A 17,170-nucleotide genomic window follows, 5' to 3' on the forward strand; every position below is an offset into this window, starting at 1 on the left:
AAGATGGCTTTCAGGAGAAAGTGCCTCCGGTGATTTGTGACATAAAATTTAGCAAGAAAATTCTAGAAAAAATTGTCTGTAAAGATGAATGTACCCTGCATCATCTTGGCTGAAAAAATTTGAACGACATGAATTATTTCTTCACAAAACAATAATAATAAAAAATTGAAAATTTGAATAAATAGCCTAATGCTGACATTTATGTTTTTAATCCTTTTTTTTTTGAGTATCAAAAATGCAAAAACATTTTGAAATTTTTTTTTTTTTAAATGAATGCTCGGGTCTGAAAGGGATGTAATTCCTTCTCTAGGGTTAAAGGCTCTTGATCATTTGCTCTTAGAAGGAAGTGAGGATGTTTCCATGTTCTCACTTTAGAACCTCATCGACATTTTTCACATTGGTCTAGACCAGCGTTTCTCAACCTTTTTTGACTCGCGGAGCCCTTTTTAGTAAAAAGATTCTATGGCGGAACCCCGTGGGAAATTTTTTAATTACTGATCAAAGTTACTGATTTATTTTTACTATTTAAAAATATTTATAATCATTTTTTTTTTAATTTTACTGTTTTTTATTATTTTCTTCGAGCAGCCGCGGTGCCCCTGGAGAGTGCACAAGGGCTTCGGGGAGCACCGGTTGAGAACCGCTGGTCTATAGACCATAGTTTCCCAAACTTTTTGTTCCATCGCCCCCTTCTTCAGAGAAATTTTTCTCTCATCGCCCCTAACTCAAGCGAACCCATAGGATCCTATGTTATACCCGTGGCTTCTATCGCCCCTTTGGACCATTCCATCACCCACCAGGGGGCACCTTTGATGCTGGGCCCCCCCCCCCCCAGCATCAAAGGTGAAGTCGACAGATCTAATGCATATATGTATAGATGAATCGACATCATCATCTTGCCCCCCCCCCAGCAATAATGTCCGTGCCCCCCCCCCCCCGAGACTTCCAAGTCTATCGCCGCCTATGTCATAAGGTGGGGGTCACTTATGGACATGAGACCCCGTGCATGACCCCTCACAAGAGTGGAACTGGCGGAGCTGCAACCCAGAGCCTGATGTGGTTTTCATCATTTTTTGTTTTTCACACTATAAATTTTATATAGAGGAGTGGTCTGTGAAAAATCTAGCCGGGGGCCTGCGAAAAACACTATCTAAGGAAACCTGCTGCAAAATGTAGGTGGTGAGGCCCGGGTGGGTTCTTGCCCTAAGACGGCCCTGGTTTTATGGGTGGTTTTGTTGGATTCAATAAATTGTATGGTCACTAATATAAATGCTTTATTTCTCTTCACACTTTAATTTTTCTTCTCTGCTCTCTGCAGCCCTCCAAACCACTTGCCATGGCCCCTTTCTCCATTTTCTTCCGTGGCCCCCTTGAAATATCCCAGTACCACTAGGGAGCCATATGGCCCCCGGTTGAGAACCACTGCTCTAGAGCCTCGATAATTAAAAATTAAAGTGATATGCGGTGATGGCGTATGTAACTTAGTGAATAATTTAATTCATTACTAGGCTTTGTTTCTGCTGTTTATTTATTCTGCTTCTGAAGTAGCGCCTATTCGTGTCAGAAGGGAAAAAACAATAGAAACGTATTCTTTCTTGGTTTGTAGTATTTGTACAAAACTATTGAATAAGCGATTAAACATATTATGGACATTCTCTTGGACGGAGCCATAAAAAAATTCGACCGCACCATCGACGATCATTCGGCGCTCCGGCCTAAGGGAATCGGTAGTCTAGTTAGTAAATGTGCGTGTTTTTTCAGACCGCGGCCCACTCGGTTCTTGATTGGCACTTTGTCAAGGAGAAAATGCGAAAATAAGGAAGGGTGATGTACATACTCCCAGAAGAGTAGGAATAAAGAACTGCCTAACCGAATGAGGCCATCAAGTAATAAGGTTAGGACAGCATTCAAGAGAAGAAAACTCGAGTGTGCCCCGAAGTTTCTTATTTCGTATGCTTTCATTCATACGTCGAGAGAGATCCGCAGGTTTGGGAACGTAATCTCAGAGAGAGGAGGAAAAAACAAATTTCGTTTCGATCTTGTTTTATGGGTAAAATAAAAATAAACGAAATTCGATGAATGTGTGTTACCCACTTCCTGAATAGATCTATACCGGTCTAAGATCAAAAAAATCTTTCACAGTAGTCTACTTTTATCATATATCGGAACCCTGTTAAATACGTTTTATTTTTCACTTTATGGCCCATTTTCCCCCCTCACAGAGACCCGATAATGGAATTTCACTTTGTTAAACCATTTCAAATATTCAAGCGGGTCTAGCAACGCCTTCATCCACTAATTCCGCCTGGATTTGAGTTCAGCAGTAAATGATGTCATCAATGTTCGATATTGTTTTTTAATTACTCGTTTCCATTATAAAGGTATTTGTCATTCGTTGATACGCAATCAGAATGTTATGATTATCTGAAGCGCACCCCGTTTGCAGATTCGAACACGCAATCACGTTTATAAATTGGTTTTTTTTAATACAGGAAGGTTTTGAATGTCGATGTGTATTTCGACTACCGTTGCACAAATTCGAAATGTCGCGGATTGACTTGAAACGGGGTTTAGGCCGGGATTACACCATGAAAGTTTTATAAAAGAACTTTACTAAATTTATATATCCCGGCCTTTTAGTTCAAAATTTTGTGGGTAAGAAAAACGTGTGATGCGCGCCAATCTGGGTGACGTAAAAAGTTATTTTTGTAGTGCATTTTTTTTATGAAAGTATAAAGGAGCAGTCGCTCACTGTTTCTTTTTTTAACCCTCCAGCTGTGGGTGGTTTATGAATTTTTCTGTACAAAATCGCGGGGTATTTTCATCCGTATATTGAACGCGATAATGCCGTGCTTCGCGAAGTTTTACAGAAAACGTGAAACGCGGTCTTCGGTTGCTCGCAGCTAGAGGGTTAAAGGAAAAATGTGGGTAGAAATAATATATATACGCACGCATGCATACATACATACAGTAAAACCTGTCTTCAATGCAAAAAAATCGTGGTCCCGTGATTTCAATGTCAATATACACATTAAAAAACCTGGATTAAACGGAACCAATCTAACGCGGAAACGGAAAGGAAAATTGCAACCAAGGAAACAGTTATTTTCCGGATATTATGCTGAGGTGAGCTCGGAAAGAAAAGTCATCACGTCTCCGCCGGGACGACTTTTCTTTCCGAGCTCACCTCAGCATAATATCCGGAAAATAACTGTTTCCTTGATATCTCTGGCTGAGAAAAAAGCCATCTATATCTCTCTAAAATTGCAACCTTTTAGGAAAAATTTCACACAAACACTGTAAATATTTGACGACCAATAGACCATACAAAATGTTGATACACACACACACACACACACACACACATAATTTCTAGTTATGTGTATACAGCTAGCTGCCTTGGGCGCTCTACTCTGGTTTTTGAAATGTTTTAATTTTGAATTTTCGACACATTTGGTTTTAAATTCAGTGTTTCTTTTAAAATGTATGTTATATAATATATATACACACACATACAGTAGACGCCTCTAATTAGAATCATGGACAATGTTATCATTCGGTTATCGTTTTCGCCGAGTATTAATATCATAACACATGGGATAATTTCGTTTATATAGTTATGATTTCGTTTTATGTAGTAAATTGTTTTTCGTCGAAAGTTTTTTTTTCCGCATTTTGGAAAAAAAAAAAAAAAAGAAGCTCTAAGGTAAAAACTAGATTTATTTTCTTTTCCCTGTAAGTTATCTTTATCAACTTTCAAGGGTATGTAGGAGCGGGGCCGTCATTTAAATTTTTTCCAGGAGGGAGGGGGCAAAGAACATGTCCTCAATGTATGTATATATATACACCATTTTTAGTATATTTTCAAAAGCCCGGGGGACCCCGAAATGACGGGCCTGTGTAGTCGTCAGAAGGTGTACCCTCCTTCTCCTTGTTTACAAACATTTCCGTACTCAGTTTACAATGCGCTATTCGGGCAGTAGTGGCCGCTATGATCTTTGTACGCATGAGGCTATTTTTGCTTCGTTTCAGTTATTGGTCAGTTTCTTTCAGTTTCACAGCTACTCGGCCGAAAGACATTTTCAGAGGATCTATGGAACATTTAAAAAATTATCGTTATTCATATAACACAGTAGATGGTGTTAAACTCCTCATTAATGACTGAATAATAATAAACAAAGGACTCTAGCTTAAAGTGAAAATATCCTTCCTGAACAATATGAAAAAAAAAAAGGAAATGACACGACGATTGAACATTTTGCAACCAATTATGATGTGAAAAAGAAAAACGAACTTGTCCCGTCCGATCGAATGAGAGTCGTCGTATTCGATTTTTTATTTCTTTCGGATATAGTTATCGATCGGCTACTGTTATCAAAAACCTCGAGCATACCTTTTAACATGATGAAAACTATGCTCTAATAGAAATGCCATTAAAAATACTATTTAACCAATAATTTGTTTCAAATTTTTTACATATGTTCTTGATTGTATTATGCTAGTATAAAGTGTTAAATTTAAGGTTGACTGGATGTATGTGCAGTTTAGTAGTAGTGACCAAATGACATAACTAACTAGTAGTAGTGACCAATGACATATGCTCAGTGAATTTGTCAGCCTAGCCCATGCAATCTGTGCTTCACATGTTTCTACTAATTTTGTCTCCTGATTTTATGAGTTTTCAAATACATTGAAGCCTATGTATAACGATAAAACCTGCGTTTAACGATATTTCCTTTGATCCCAGCGGAACTCTTATTTATTCAATGTATTTTAAACCTGCCTACAGCGATAATCCCCCCCCCCCCTTTTTTTTTTTTTTTTTTTTTTGATGCACCTGTCCATAACGATAATTTTACCGTTTTAGAAAACTGGTAGTATATTATATCACGATTTTTTTTTATCTTGGAAAACGATGCTACCCCCCGCCACTAAATAGACCAAGATGTGAGATAACAAAAGATTGCAGCACGAGCAATAAGAAATGGTTGCAGGGGAATCGTAGAAGGGAGCTAACAATTGGAATGTGCACAGGTGTTTGTTGTGTAATTAACAAGATTTCGTTTCAACATTACCAAATGTTCCCTATGTGCATCTGAACTCGTTAGATGGGCCAAACATGTGTATGCAAGTGTCATTTGCATCAAGAATTAAACAAACGGAATTAAAAGTTTTTTGTAATTTTATTATGAAATAAAATTATGCTTACATCTCCCTTTCACATGCACACTTTTATGTACATTGTCAGCAAAAATTTAAACTAAAAAATTTTCACTTTGGAGTTCTTTAAAAAGTTTAAATAATTTAAAGTTTTTTAATACAATTTCATATAATCGAGTATTTGTAAGATGAAATAATAAACGCAATAAAATTAGTTAGCATTATATAACGTTATACAGTCGAATCCCGTTAGAGCTAAAATCTTGTTTTTACAAACACTTTTCTATTCATAGGAACAATGCAAAAACCTGGAATTCCTTAACGAAATTTCGTTATAGCGAAGTGATTTCTTCGGTCTCTTGGAGTTCGTTATAACGGGATTCATATCATAAAAAAAAGATGCCATTTGAAGGGGAGGGGGGGGGGTGTTAAGTGATTTCTGCTGTGCCGCTTAAAGGTTTGAAGCCAAATACCATTTATGTTTGACGTTTTCCTTTCTTACCGTCATGCTTTAATTTCAGGCTTTATCCACATGCCTTGACACCTAACAGCGCCCGAGGCGCCGCCATGTTCAACCCGTCGTCTTCTAGTTGCTGAAGGACCTGCTGCGACCGAGAAGTGTAGATAGTTGTGGCCACCGACAAATTCGAGCTGATGTCTTCAAGTCCAACTCCTAGATCGAGGGCATCATGGCCACGGCGATGGAAAGGCATATTCAACAAACCAACGAAAGGCTACATTGTATCAAACAGGTGAGTAAAACCGTAGACATCAAATTTCATTGTTCGCTTCGCGAAATTCAATTCAGACTTCGATTCGATTTCGATATATTTTTATTATCATTTATTTCTGCTGAGTTACACCGCATATGCTGGTGTGACAGTTATATTTACGCGTCTGACCTTCGAGAGTAAAAACGCGTTTGGTTTTGGAGTGGATGTGACATTTTAACATTTCTTATTTCCGTAGGCGATAACATGACGCATCTCTCTCTGAGGGAGGTCACACAAGATATTGAACAAACGCTGTTTCTTTTTTCTGTCAATATGAAATCGTGCCTCTAGATTTTTGACTAAGCGAATTTCGGTCGAACAATAGCTTAACGAGGTATGCGTATTTCGGACACCTGGTAGCGATTGACCAAATGCCATGAAAATTTGTTTTAACCTGAAAATACTGTTATTTCATGGCGGCCTAAATAATGAATGTGTACAATCAAAATTTCATGACCAAGGGTCTTAGCAATCCTCCGTAGTTTTAGCTCTTGAGGCAGAGTTTATTCACACTGGACCGATACGACATGCGATAGAATCCACGACGCGAATTGGTTGAAAACATGAAAATTGTATTGATTTCATGTTTTTGACCAGTCCGTGTCGATGTCGTTCCGCGTCGCGGTCGTATCGCGGTCTTGGCGGCTTATCGGGTCAGTGTGAACCCTGCCCGATATATCCTGGGATATCTCTCAGATGTTTATCGGGGTATTGGATTCGGTGTCGTTTAAGGCCTCGCTTAGCATTCAATAATTTGCTTCGATATCTATGCGATTGACTATACAGTGAAACCCGTAAATTCCAATTAAATGGGACCGCGAAAAATTTGGTTCACCGGGGTTCATATTTTAAACATTAAAGAGTGGGTATCCATTACATAATAGAAAAGAGCTACAGATTACAACAATATTAAGACGGTAAAACCCTGTGCCAGTCTTTCTTAATACAGTAAAGGAGGAGGGTTGTGAAATGTAAAGGTGTAATGATGGTGATCCCTCCGCAGACGCTCTTCTTTTTTTCCCAAAGAGGGGGAAAAAACCGGACCAATCAGCAGATAGCGGAAATCGATCGAGGTAAAAACAAACATGTTTGTTCAAGTCGCACACCTCTTTGAGTAGTCTCTTTCTATCCTTCGTCTTGCTTCTCGAGTATGTGCAGTATAGAAAAAAACAATACAATTGTTTTCGTTGCTTGTCTCTCTTATCCACTCTGTACTTCTTGGTCGCCCCACTATATGCGCGGCCTTAGAAATGCAGTAGTTACACTGAATGAGAGCGGATAAAAACGCGCATATAGTGATACCATCTTACACAAAGGCCCTCCCAAAACACACACACACATGATGAACATGTAGTTGTAATTCGCACAGCAATCCGGATTATACGAGGATATGAAATCTCTTGGGGTGTTTTTTTTTCAACTTTTCTGTTGGGTAAGAAAGTGTGCATTTGATCTCTCCCCTAGAAAGGGGAATTTTTTTTGTATATTTTTGCGAAAACGCATTTACTTCTGTTCTTAGAAGTACTTTGCATGTGGCAATGGTATATATTATATATATCAGGACAACTTTCAAGGTGCAGTCAGTCTGACGAGGGGTTTGGCTCTAGCGCTGTTGTGTCTTGATGGCTGTTTTGTCTTGATGAATCATGACTACAGAGTCAGATTGTTTGATTTGAATTACAGATGTTTGAATCTTTTTTTCTTTCCCCTTGGAGTGGGAGATGCTCATGATGAACTGTATGTAGTAACTGTTACGATGTCATTCCTCCCTCTGTTTTACTGGATCCATGTTGAAAGCTAGGATGTAGTTCCTGAGAGCTCACCTTTTCCCCTCTTTGGCTTATATAGTTATATGTTGTCCCTCTCCTCCCGCGATTGTCAACCTCCTTCCTTTTTCCCGTGGCGGTAGCTAACCTCACTTCCAGTATTGATCAACGCCCAGATGCGTCACAGAAGCACTGAGGGATATGCTGTGTGCGGCAGAAGTGAGGAGTGGGTCAGATGGATGCAAGTTGCCGCTTTTATGGTGGCTGTGCGCTCTTATAGAATAGTTCGTCGATTTGGGGTCCCCCACAACGGGAGAAACTACTTTCTCACTAGTGGGCGCTGGCAGACTCCTTTTAGCGGTTTTGGGATGATGGGGGTGGGGGGGGGGTGTTAGGAATAGCAACAGTCCTCTCTCTTCCATGTGTTGTCATATGAATTCAATTCTATGTGATCAGAGATCAGGCCAACTAAAGGGTAAAGGATCCCAGCTACATTTTCACTGAAAGGACTTATTATTGCCCCTCAAGGAACAATGGTATTTTCCAAGCAACTGTCTTCTTCAACCATGAATCATGATGATATTTGAAATAAATATGAGACATGACTGATCTATTTCTTGTTTAAAAGCTTGATGCTATGCTTTATTCCTCCTTTAGAGAAGAATGATGTAAACTGCTCCAGTTGTCTTTTAAAATTCACTTCTTGTTGTCCTCAGATTTTTGCACTTTTGCAAAATAGTTGCTCCCATAGATAAGAAGGGTAGTAAGGCCTATTCTACACAAAAAGTAAAAACACCTGCAATAAACTTAAATGGTCGAAATTAGCCCTTTTGTTTTTCTAAAAATATGCTCCTTAACTGTTGACTTAAGATGTATACTTCCAATTACAAAAAGTTTTCAAATAACATGCAATTTCTTTAAATGACAATTGTACATATAAAAAAATTGAAAGTATTGTACATATAAAAAAATGGAAACATCAACGTTTATAGTCCCCGTGTGTTAAAAACCCCGAGTAGAAAGTTTTTGCTCTGTCTCTCCTGAGGGGGGAAACTCCACGTTCCTAAGCGCAATATTCGCTGAGATATCCGAATTCAGAAAACAAGGAAAATTTGTGGAAAAACGGCATAAACTGACTGACAACGCTTCTGTCTTTCCCCCTATTTATGCTGTTCCTTTTCCTAACTTTTAATTTAGAATATCTCTGCGATTTTTTCCCCCTCAGAAGAGACGAGGGCAAAAACTTTCTAATTAGGTTTTTTGCACACAGGGACTGTATAAAAGCTAATGTTTATATTTTTTTATGTGTGCGATCCCTCAAAAAAATTACATCATTTAAAGAAACCTCATGTCATTTGAAAACTTCTTGTAATCGGAAGTACAGTCGGCCTTTGGTATTTTCAGATTTCATATCCGCGGTTTTGGTATTCGCTGTCTGTTTCCCAGTTTTTTTGGGAAACACTGTTGAGGTAATCATTCTCATATCGAAATAAAATGCAAGTTGTAAAGGCTAAATAAACGTTTAAAATAACTCTTAAATGCTTTTCTGGTCCTGAAAATATTTATACTTGACTGTTGTGTAAATGTTCTAAACATGAAAACGTGCTAGAAAAATGCGAAATATTGACAAAGGTTAGCTTCATTGCTGCGGTTTCCTGTTATTTCGGGAACAATGTCAAATATATCAAGAAATAAGAACGTGAAATTTGATCAGCTATTGCTGTAGCTACACCTGCTATAGCCCTGGATCCACGTGTCTCACGTAGGAAGTGCTGTTTTTTTTTCTCCCTGTGGGTGCGATTAAAAAACGTATGCAAGTTATGTGTTACATAACCTGCTCATTATAGCCATCATTATTTAATCTGCAAATCCTAGGAATTGGAAGGCAAGTTCATTGTGAGCAACATTGCAAAGGCTTTGTAAGTCGGCAATGGATTGTTATTATATTTCGATGAAATAGACCCGTTTGTGGTACGTTTTTCAAATGTAGAAAAAGTGGTTAAGGAAGCCTTGATGCTATACTCTAACAAATTAACTGGAATTTAGAAGAAACAACTAACAGACATTATGTTTGTCTTTCCAGAAAGCTTCGCCTTGTGGAATTACCCTTCATCACACATAAAGAAGATACTGAAAAAACATTAATTGCCCAGAAAACAAAATGTTAGGGTTTCGATTATTCGCAGAGATTTCCCGTATTCACCCCTGGAACCTAACTCCCACGAATACGGAGGCACGACTGCATATTTCTAAGGTCACAGTTAGTCCTAGGGACAGACAATTTGAATCACCCTGGTAATACGACTTTAATTTCTTCGTTTATCCCAATTTGAGACATGGTAGAAACCTGTTTTTGTATAAAATTTGGTTTCTTATCTTTGCATTGACAGGTGCAGCCAGTGTTCGTCAATACTCATCTAGAAGTGTGATTCACACATCAAAATTCAATTTTACCCCTCCAATTTCATAGAGGAGTGAAAATACCCCTTCAAAGTGCGTGTATTTTTGCAGTATGGGGGTCATTCAAGTATTACGTCAGCATCGATGAAGGGGAAGGGGGGTTTCCGATTTGCTGACTTTTGATGACAAGGAGGGAGGGGTGGGGGGTTTGGATGATGCTTATGTCATCAACCACCCTTTATAAAAATATCAAATATTCTTGATGGCATCTTATTCGATGCGCCAAAAACGGAAAAAAAAACCTTTCGATAGTTATTGCGACCCGAACTATCATTCTCCCTACTGATAAGTCCACTGCAGAGCCACTTTAGTGATCTCTCCATCTTTCATGGGTCCTTCAAGTGCTCTGTAAATGTGTCCGGGCCGCTTAAGTGCTCTGGAACTGTGCCACGCCTCACTCAAGTGATCCGTAATTATTCCACGGATCACTTAAGTAATCTGGGAATGTTCCGCGGGTAACTTGCTTTAAAACTGTCCCACATGTCACTCAAGGGGCTTTTAAATGTGTCACGGAGCGTTTAAGTGTTCAGGAACATGTCGCGGGTTACTTAAGTGATCTTTAAATGTAAAAGTGATCTTTGAGACCTACTTTAGTGATCTGAAAATGTGCCACGGGCCACTTAAATCCTCTGGAATTGTGCCACGGGTAATTTAAGTGATTTGTAAAGGTATCGCTTAGTTAATTTTTACAAAATTAGGTTTGAGGGAGCAAGCCACATCAGATAACCTTCAGGGCCACATTTGGTCTGCGGGTGAAGGGTTTACCATATGTGGCTTAGAGGGTGGGTCGCAATGAATTTCTTAGAGAAATTTTTGAGTTCTCACCCTTCAAATAACATTGAAATTAACAGAAATTGATTATAATAACATATAAAGGTATTTTCTTTCGAAATTTCAATTGTTTAAAAATATTATTTTGCATTAAAAAATTTTTTTTTTCGTCTGGGGGGGGGGGAGAGGTGCACGAGCCTTCCATGCCCCTCTCCCACGTACGTTTCTGATCCCACTGATATGCGTTAGGAGGTAGCAGGCAGTGCTGACGGAATTTTGCTGACTGGGGGGGGGGGGGGGTCAAAAATGTGGCCCCTATAGCGTTACTCTGTTTTACATAAAAAAGTATCCCCTAAAATTTTTGGAGGGAATGAAATTACTCTTAAAATTTTTTTTTTGTATGACACTGAGTGTATTGTAATAAATATAACTAAGAAAAAAGAAATTAAAAAAAAAAAATTGTGTCGGATAATTTGGAATTAGGGAGGGTTCAAAATGAAGAAAACTAATTTGAATTGATCAAAAACAATATTTAATGAGTCTATGACAATGAAAAATAAAAATTTCAGCGTCCGTTTTTGTAGTTAATGATGCGGTGGTGTCATCACCTATTCACAAGAGTCACAAATGCCATCTTTGTATTCTGCCCCAAAACAGTCAAGGTGGGCCCACAGAGAACAGGCCACACATTTCTAGACCTTTCCTCTTCTATCTTACTAAACTTTCCTTCTTCAAGAAGGAATTGACAATTTGTGAATGAGTTTTTCTATTAACATTCCCGCCATTTTTTTATGTCAGTTCAAATTCATACAATTTCTTGATATTTCTTTCTTTCTCTGAGGACAGGATTACACTATAGAATTTTCATAAATTTGCATAAATTGCAACCAATAAAAATATCCGTTACATTCGAGCAAATGTAAACAATAAGCTTAATGGTTGTTTTGATAAGTTTTGTAAAAAGATCTTTTATCAAACTTTTATAGTGCAATACCGGCGTACGGAAGGAGTTTGATCAGGGGTTCTTAACGTTTTTTGTTTCATGGCCAATTTGTGCCAGTAAGATGAAGAAAAGAAGAAAAATGTAGGCCACCACACACACACACACAAGAATCACTGCTTTTGACTGAGTAAGGATGCAAAGCAGAGAATAATAGTTTTTTATATATTTCATTTCATGCCTAGGCTCTGTCGACAATTGTCAATTTTAGCCATTGCCCCGGATGAGGGGCTGGGCGGAGTCGGGTGCTTTATCATGAATATACAGTATAAACAATATTACTTGCACAGAGATGCCAACTGCTACGGAATGTCCGTAGTTACTACGGACGGCCACAATAAACTACGGAGCTACGGGAGACACTGTCAGTACTACGGAAATCGAGTCTTGACTTTCTTGCGTTGTTTTACTTATTTTTTTTATTATTATTTTTCAATTGTTTCTCGATCTTTAGATGAATTTGTATATGTATGCGGGAGAGTTCGAGAGAAGACAAACTCAGAGCCGATCTGTTTTGTCTGTGCATGGTAGGCAATCTGTAAAGCCGCGTCTAAACCCGCCGCTCTACTCGATGCCCAACCGCGCAGAAACCTGTTTTCCATCAAAACCGACGCACGCTGTGGGCTAAAAACAGGTTTTTGAGTGGTTCAGTCTGTATTTACATAGTGCATGGTCGAGTTTGCGGAACTTGTGTTGGAAAGAATGTTTCGTCGTAGGTGCCCTGATACGAAGAAAACGGGGATGGTGTGGGTGGCTGGAGCTAGGGTTGCCAGATGTCTGTATGTACGGCCCACAAGGGCGTATACAGGTTAGGATTGCATTTAATATTCATGAATTGTTAAGGGACGCTGCGACCTCGGCAAGTTGCTTCGGAAGGGAGGGGGTCATACGGCCCGAGCCCTCTAGGTTCTAGTGCCAATGAGGTGCTGTATTTAATGAACTTTCATTTAAAAATTTAAGTTTTTGATTGATCTTTTTAATTGTACTATGATTATGTTGTCCTTGGAGCTACTACCCCCCCCCCCCATGGCAAAGCTGAACTTCCATCACTACTGACAAGCTTTAAGCCAATGTTGTCAAGTCTGTATGCAATACAATAAAACACATAAAAAAAAGTTGCAAATAGCAAAAATTCAGAAGTTTATAGCTTTGTAGCTCTAGTGAGCCCTTTGTTGTTTAGGGGCCGTTAAAGTATTACGTCATCATCGATGGGGGGAAAGGGGGTTTCCGATTTGCTGACTTTTGATGACAAGGGGGGGGGAGGGGTGTTTGGATAATGCTTACGTCAGCAACCACCCTTTATGAAAATATGAGTTAGGATTCAGAGAGGCAGAGCTGATGACGAAATTTTGCTGACAAGGGGGGGAGGGGGGTCGAAAATGGCTAAAAATTTGCTTACGTAATACTTGAACGTCCCCTTACCGTGACCAGGCTAGGTCCGCGTCTACTCTTCTTGGCTTGGTGGTTCGGATGACCCCTTCATGTTGCTGTGGCCAGCCCAGTGGCTGGGCCACATCTCCCCTCTCGGCTTGGTGGGTCTCGTGGGCCCTCTGCCATGGCCAGGCCTGGTCCACGTTTATACTTCTAGGCTTGTTAGCTCTGGTGAGCCCTTCTTGTTGCTGTGGTCATCCCAGGTGGTGTGGCCATTCTTTGGTGGGGCATGGTGTAGAAAATGTCGGGAACCACTTATCTAACCAGAAAGAATCCCTAGCTAAAACTGAGTACAGGGAAAATAAAATATGCTTGTGATGAAGATTGTGCTTATTTTCAAATTATTGGTCACATTTCCAAATAATTAATTAACACTTTTGATAACTTTCCAAATAAATTTCTAAAAGTGGAAAAAAAATATTCTCTTATAGCAGCTGTTATGATGGTGACACCCGGGTGACACTCACTCTATAGCATCATGGGAGCATTTTGAAAAACCAAATTTTCACCAATCAGATCATTAGAAAATTTGTATATATTTATTTTTTGTCGTCCCATATTTCTGCTTTGCTGTGAAATATCTAATGACAAAAATCTAGTTACAATGTGAAAAACCTTATCCCACATGACCAGATGACAGGTATAACATCAATGTTATACTACCACAACAATGCTGACTTGCTTTATTTCAATTTTCTTCTTATGTTTGCATGTGCGTCCATGGTATCAACACCCACAAACGCGAAGACATAAGCATGTAAGTCCCTGGTGCGGAAGAGGTTAATCATTAATTAAAGAGTCCTAGAATAGATGTATGAAATGGAATAAATTTTCAAAATTTTCAAATTCGTAGCCATTTTTCTTTTGCTAGCAAGAATATACTGAAGTTTTTTGTTCAGATATTTCGTAAAAGCAACACCACAGAATTTTTGTTTACCTCTGAATCCTTGCTTTTCCAACAACAGACGCATTTTTCAAAAAGGAATTGAAAATTTCTTCTGCATTATATTATATTTCCTTCACTGACAATTAGATATAAAATTTTGTGAAGTTATTCATCATTATAGTCTACCAAATCTAATTCTCTATGGAATATCAAATTTTATCTAATTTTCTGCCAACCATACAAAGATTCTTTCAAACTAGAAAAAATTACATTGTTTGTAAAATCTTCTGAAATTTCTGTTACTTTCTACACGATAATGACATAATTTCTTGATATCTTTTGAACATTAAATCATTTCAGTTGAGCTTGGTAGACTTTGTTCAAATTGTGTTTTCTTTTATATTGTCTGTCCAAGCTTCCATTTCTTTCTACACGCTTCTTTAATTTGTTAGAAATTTTCTCAATTTTCGACACTCAAGTTTGAAAAATTTCATACGCTTTTGCTATTTCAGGTTTCATTTTTATATTTTTTAATGCATTGAGAATTTTACAATTGATCGCATAAGCCCAAGTCTTTACTTTTCACTTTCATTCTGCTATTTAGGACAGGACATATAACATAGAAGTTACCATTGACTGTATTCCATTATTCAATGTAATTATTCTAATAAGCAGGGAGCTATTTTTTACATTACCTCTGTATTAGAAATTTTGGTCACAGGTGGTTTATTCATGTAATCAGAATACCAATTATCCGACTAAGCCGGGCCGTTTTTAGTTTTTCATCTGATCCCTGCTGGTGGTACAGTGGTCATTGTCTTAATGTGGTTTTCGAACTTCAAGGCATGAATGTGAGCCAATCTTCCATTTAAAAGAGCCTCTCCACATAGAACTGCACTCTACACAATACTTACAGAATAGAAATATTCAGGTACATGTTCCTTTTACCTCCAATTTGGAAGGTAGATAGCAGCACTTGGAACACTTGCCATTTACACATAATAGTGACGTCATAAACATATGGGGACGCACACTCGTACACATTTTTACTTTCCAGCATTCACAAATGCATTGAAAATTCCTCAGAGGAATGTTTAAATCATGAGTGGTTTTGTAGTAGCAGCAAGTTTTTCACTTTTGTCTTTGCGCTCATGTATATTTCTTTGTTTCAGGGTAAATGTTCTTCATGTTACTGTTTCTTTATTCAGCTGAAACGCCATTTCTAACTTGTATATTTTTTACTTTCCCCTCTTTCAATTGATTTGACTCTTTGATTTCTTTAGGCTCTGACCACTACAGATGGCTTTCAAGGTGCTGCAAGAGAACTCTTAGAGTGGTGTGGAGACTCAAGAGCATTCCAGAAGGTGTTTGAACAGAATCTCATAGGCTGCTTGACGGTATGTTTCTGATCGTGCATTTATGTTCTATAGAGTGCATTCTTTGATAACTAGTATTTTTAAATTAAGAATGGCAATAACCTCTATTCATTTGCTCTATTTGAAATGTATGATTGAACTTGTCGATCTGTGCTTGTGCAATTTTGAGATTTTCTGGTTATGATACCTGTTTATAGGGTCATTACATAATTGTCAGGTTTCTGCCATTAGGTGAGAGGCAATCAGGGATGTATGTGTGTCGGAGGAGGAAAAATGCTCTTGACAGAAGCGAAAAGAAGCCTCATGGCTTTTTTTAGTTAGAGTGGTAATCATGGTAATCCTGTGGACTCAGGAGGTGACGTTGAATAGTGAAGGACCAGACACACCCTGCTTCCCATCTCAGAATGATATCCAACCATTCCCGGAGGATGGGTGCATCCGGAAATTTATTAATTTATGTGAAAATAACAAACAATATTTTATATATGCATATACAGGTTGTCCCAAATTGTTTGCATAGCAGTTGTCTTTGTAACCGTTGACTTTGCAAACATACTTTCAATTACAAAAAGTTTTCAAATGACGTTTGGTTACTTGAAATCTGAAAATTTATTTTAAGGATCATACACATAAGAAAATGAAGGAATTAACTTTTTATGCAGTCCCTGGGTGCTTAAAAAATCCAATTAGAAAGTTGTTGCCCCGCCTCTCCTGATGCAAAAAAAAAATAAAAAAAATCCATGTGTAATATTCACAGAGATATTAGAATTCAAATATCGGAGGAAAGTTGGGGAAAGAACAGCAAAATCTTATGGACAATGCTTCTTTCCATTATTCATGCTGTTCTTTTCCAACTTTTTGAATTCAAATATCTCAGTGAATATTGAACTTAGAAATGTGGATTTTTTTTTTTTGTTGGCATCAGAAGAGACAGGGCAACAACTTTCTAATTGAGTTTTTGAGCACACAGGGACTGTATAAAAAGTTAATTTTTCATTTTCTTATGTGTACAACCCCTAAAATAAATTTTCAGATTTTAAGCAACCGAATGTCATTTGAAAACCTTTTGTAATTGAAAGTGTACGCATTACTAAAGTCAACTGTTGCAGAAATATACGCTGTGTAAACAATTTGGGACAGCCTGTGTACTATAAGGAATCTGGAATCAAAATTGTGATCGTAATATTGTCCACAGTTAATCAGTCCATAATGGTACCATTGTCCTTATGTAGATAATTGCACATCAGGCGGTGACAAAAAAAGCTTGTTGTAAGTGAGAGAAATGTTTATGTTCATTGTCAAATAGTTAATCGAACTATCTATTACTTAATAGTGACAGTGTTGGCTTGAAGTGAATTGATCATCAAAAACGAACTCTACATATTGATGTCATAACTGTAATCATTAGAAGTATACTGGACCAAAGGAAATAGAAACTAACTATTTTGTTCGAAGGTGATTGCAGGAATTAATTATTGCGGAGCTTTTGACAGCAGAGAATGATTAGGACTAATCATTTAGTGTAACTGATTACAGACTGGATGATT

General features: G+C 38.1%; 1 protein-coding gene across 1 annotated transcript in view; it reads left to right on the forward strand.

Annotated features, from left to right (window-relative positions):
• LOC149089127 (zinc finger MIZ domain-containing protein 1-like) overlaps positions 1–17,170 on the forward strand; it is a 205,807-nt gene that overhangs the window by 53,192 nt on the left and 135,445 nt on the right. Inside the window, exons 2-3 of the mRNA XM_089237282.1 lie at positions 5,682–5,912; positions 15,531–15,644. Coding sequence (XP_089093408.1) covers positions 5,850–5,912; positions 15,531–15,644 — 177 coding nt within the window. The 5' untranslated portion in view covers positions 5,682–5,849. The remainder of the gene's footprint in view (positions 1–5,681; positions 5,913–15,530; positions 15,645–17,170) is intronic.

The sequence above is a fragment of the Pholcus phalangioides genome, unplaced genomic scaffold (genome assembly GCF_987345545.1).
Source record: "Pholcus phalangioides strain wild (caught in Gottingen) unplaced genomic scaffold, Ppha-v1.0 ptg000002l_1, whole genome shotgun sequence".
Classification (NCBI taxonomy): domain Eukaryota; kingdom Metazoa; phylum Arthropoda; class Arachnida; order Araneae; family Pholcidae; genus Pholcus; species Pholcus phalangioides.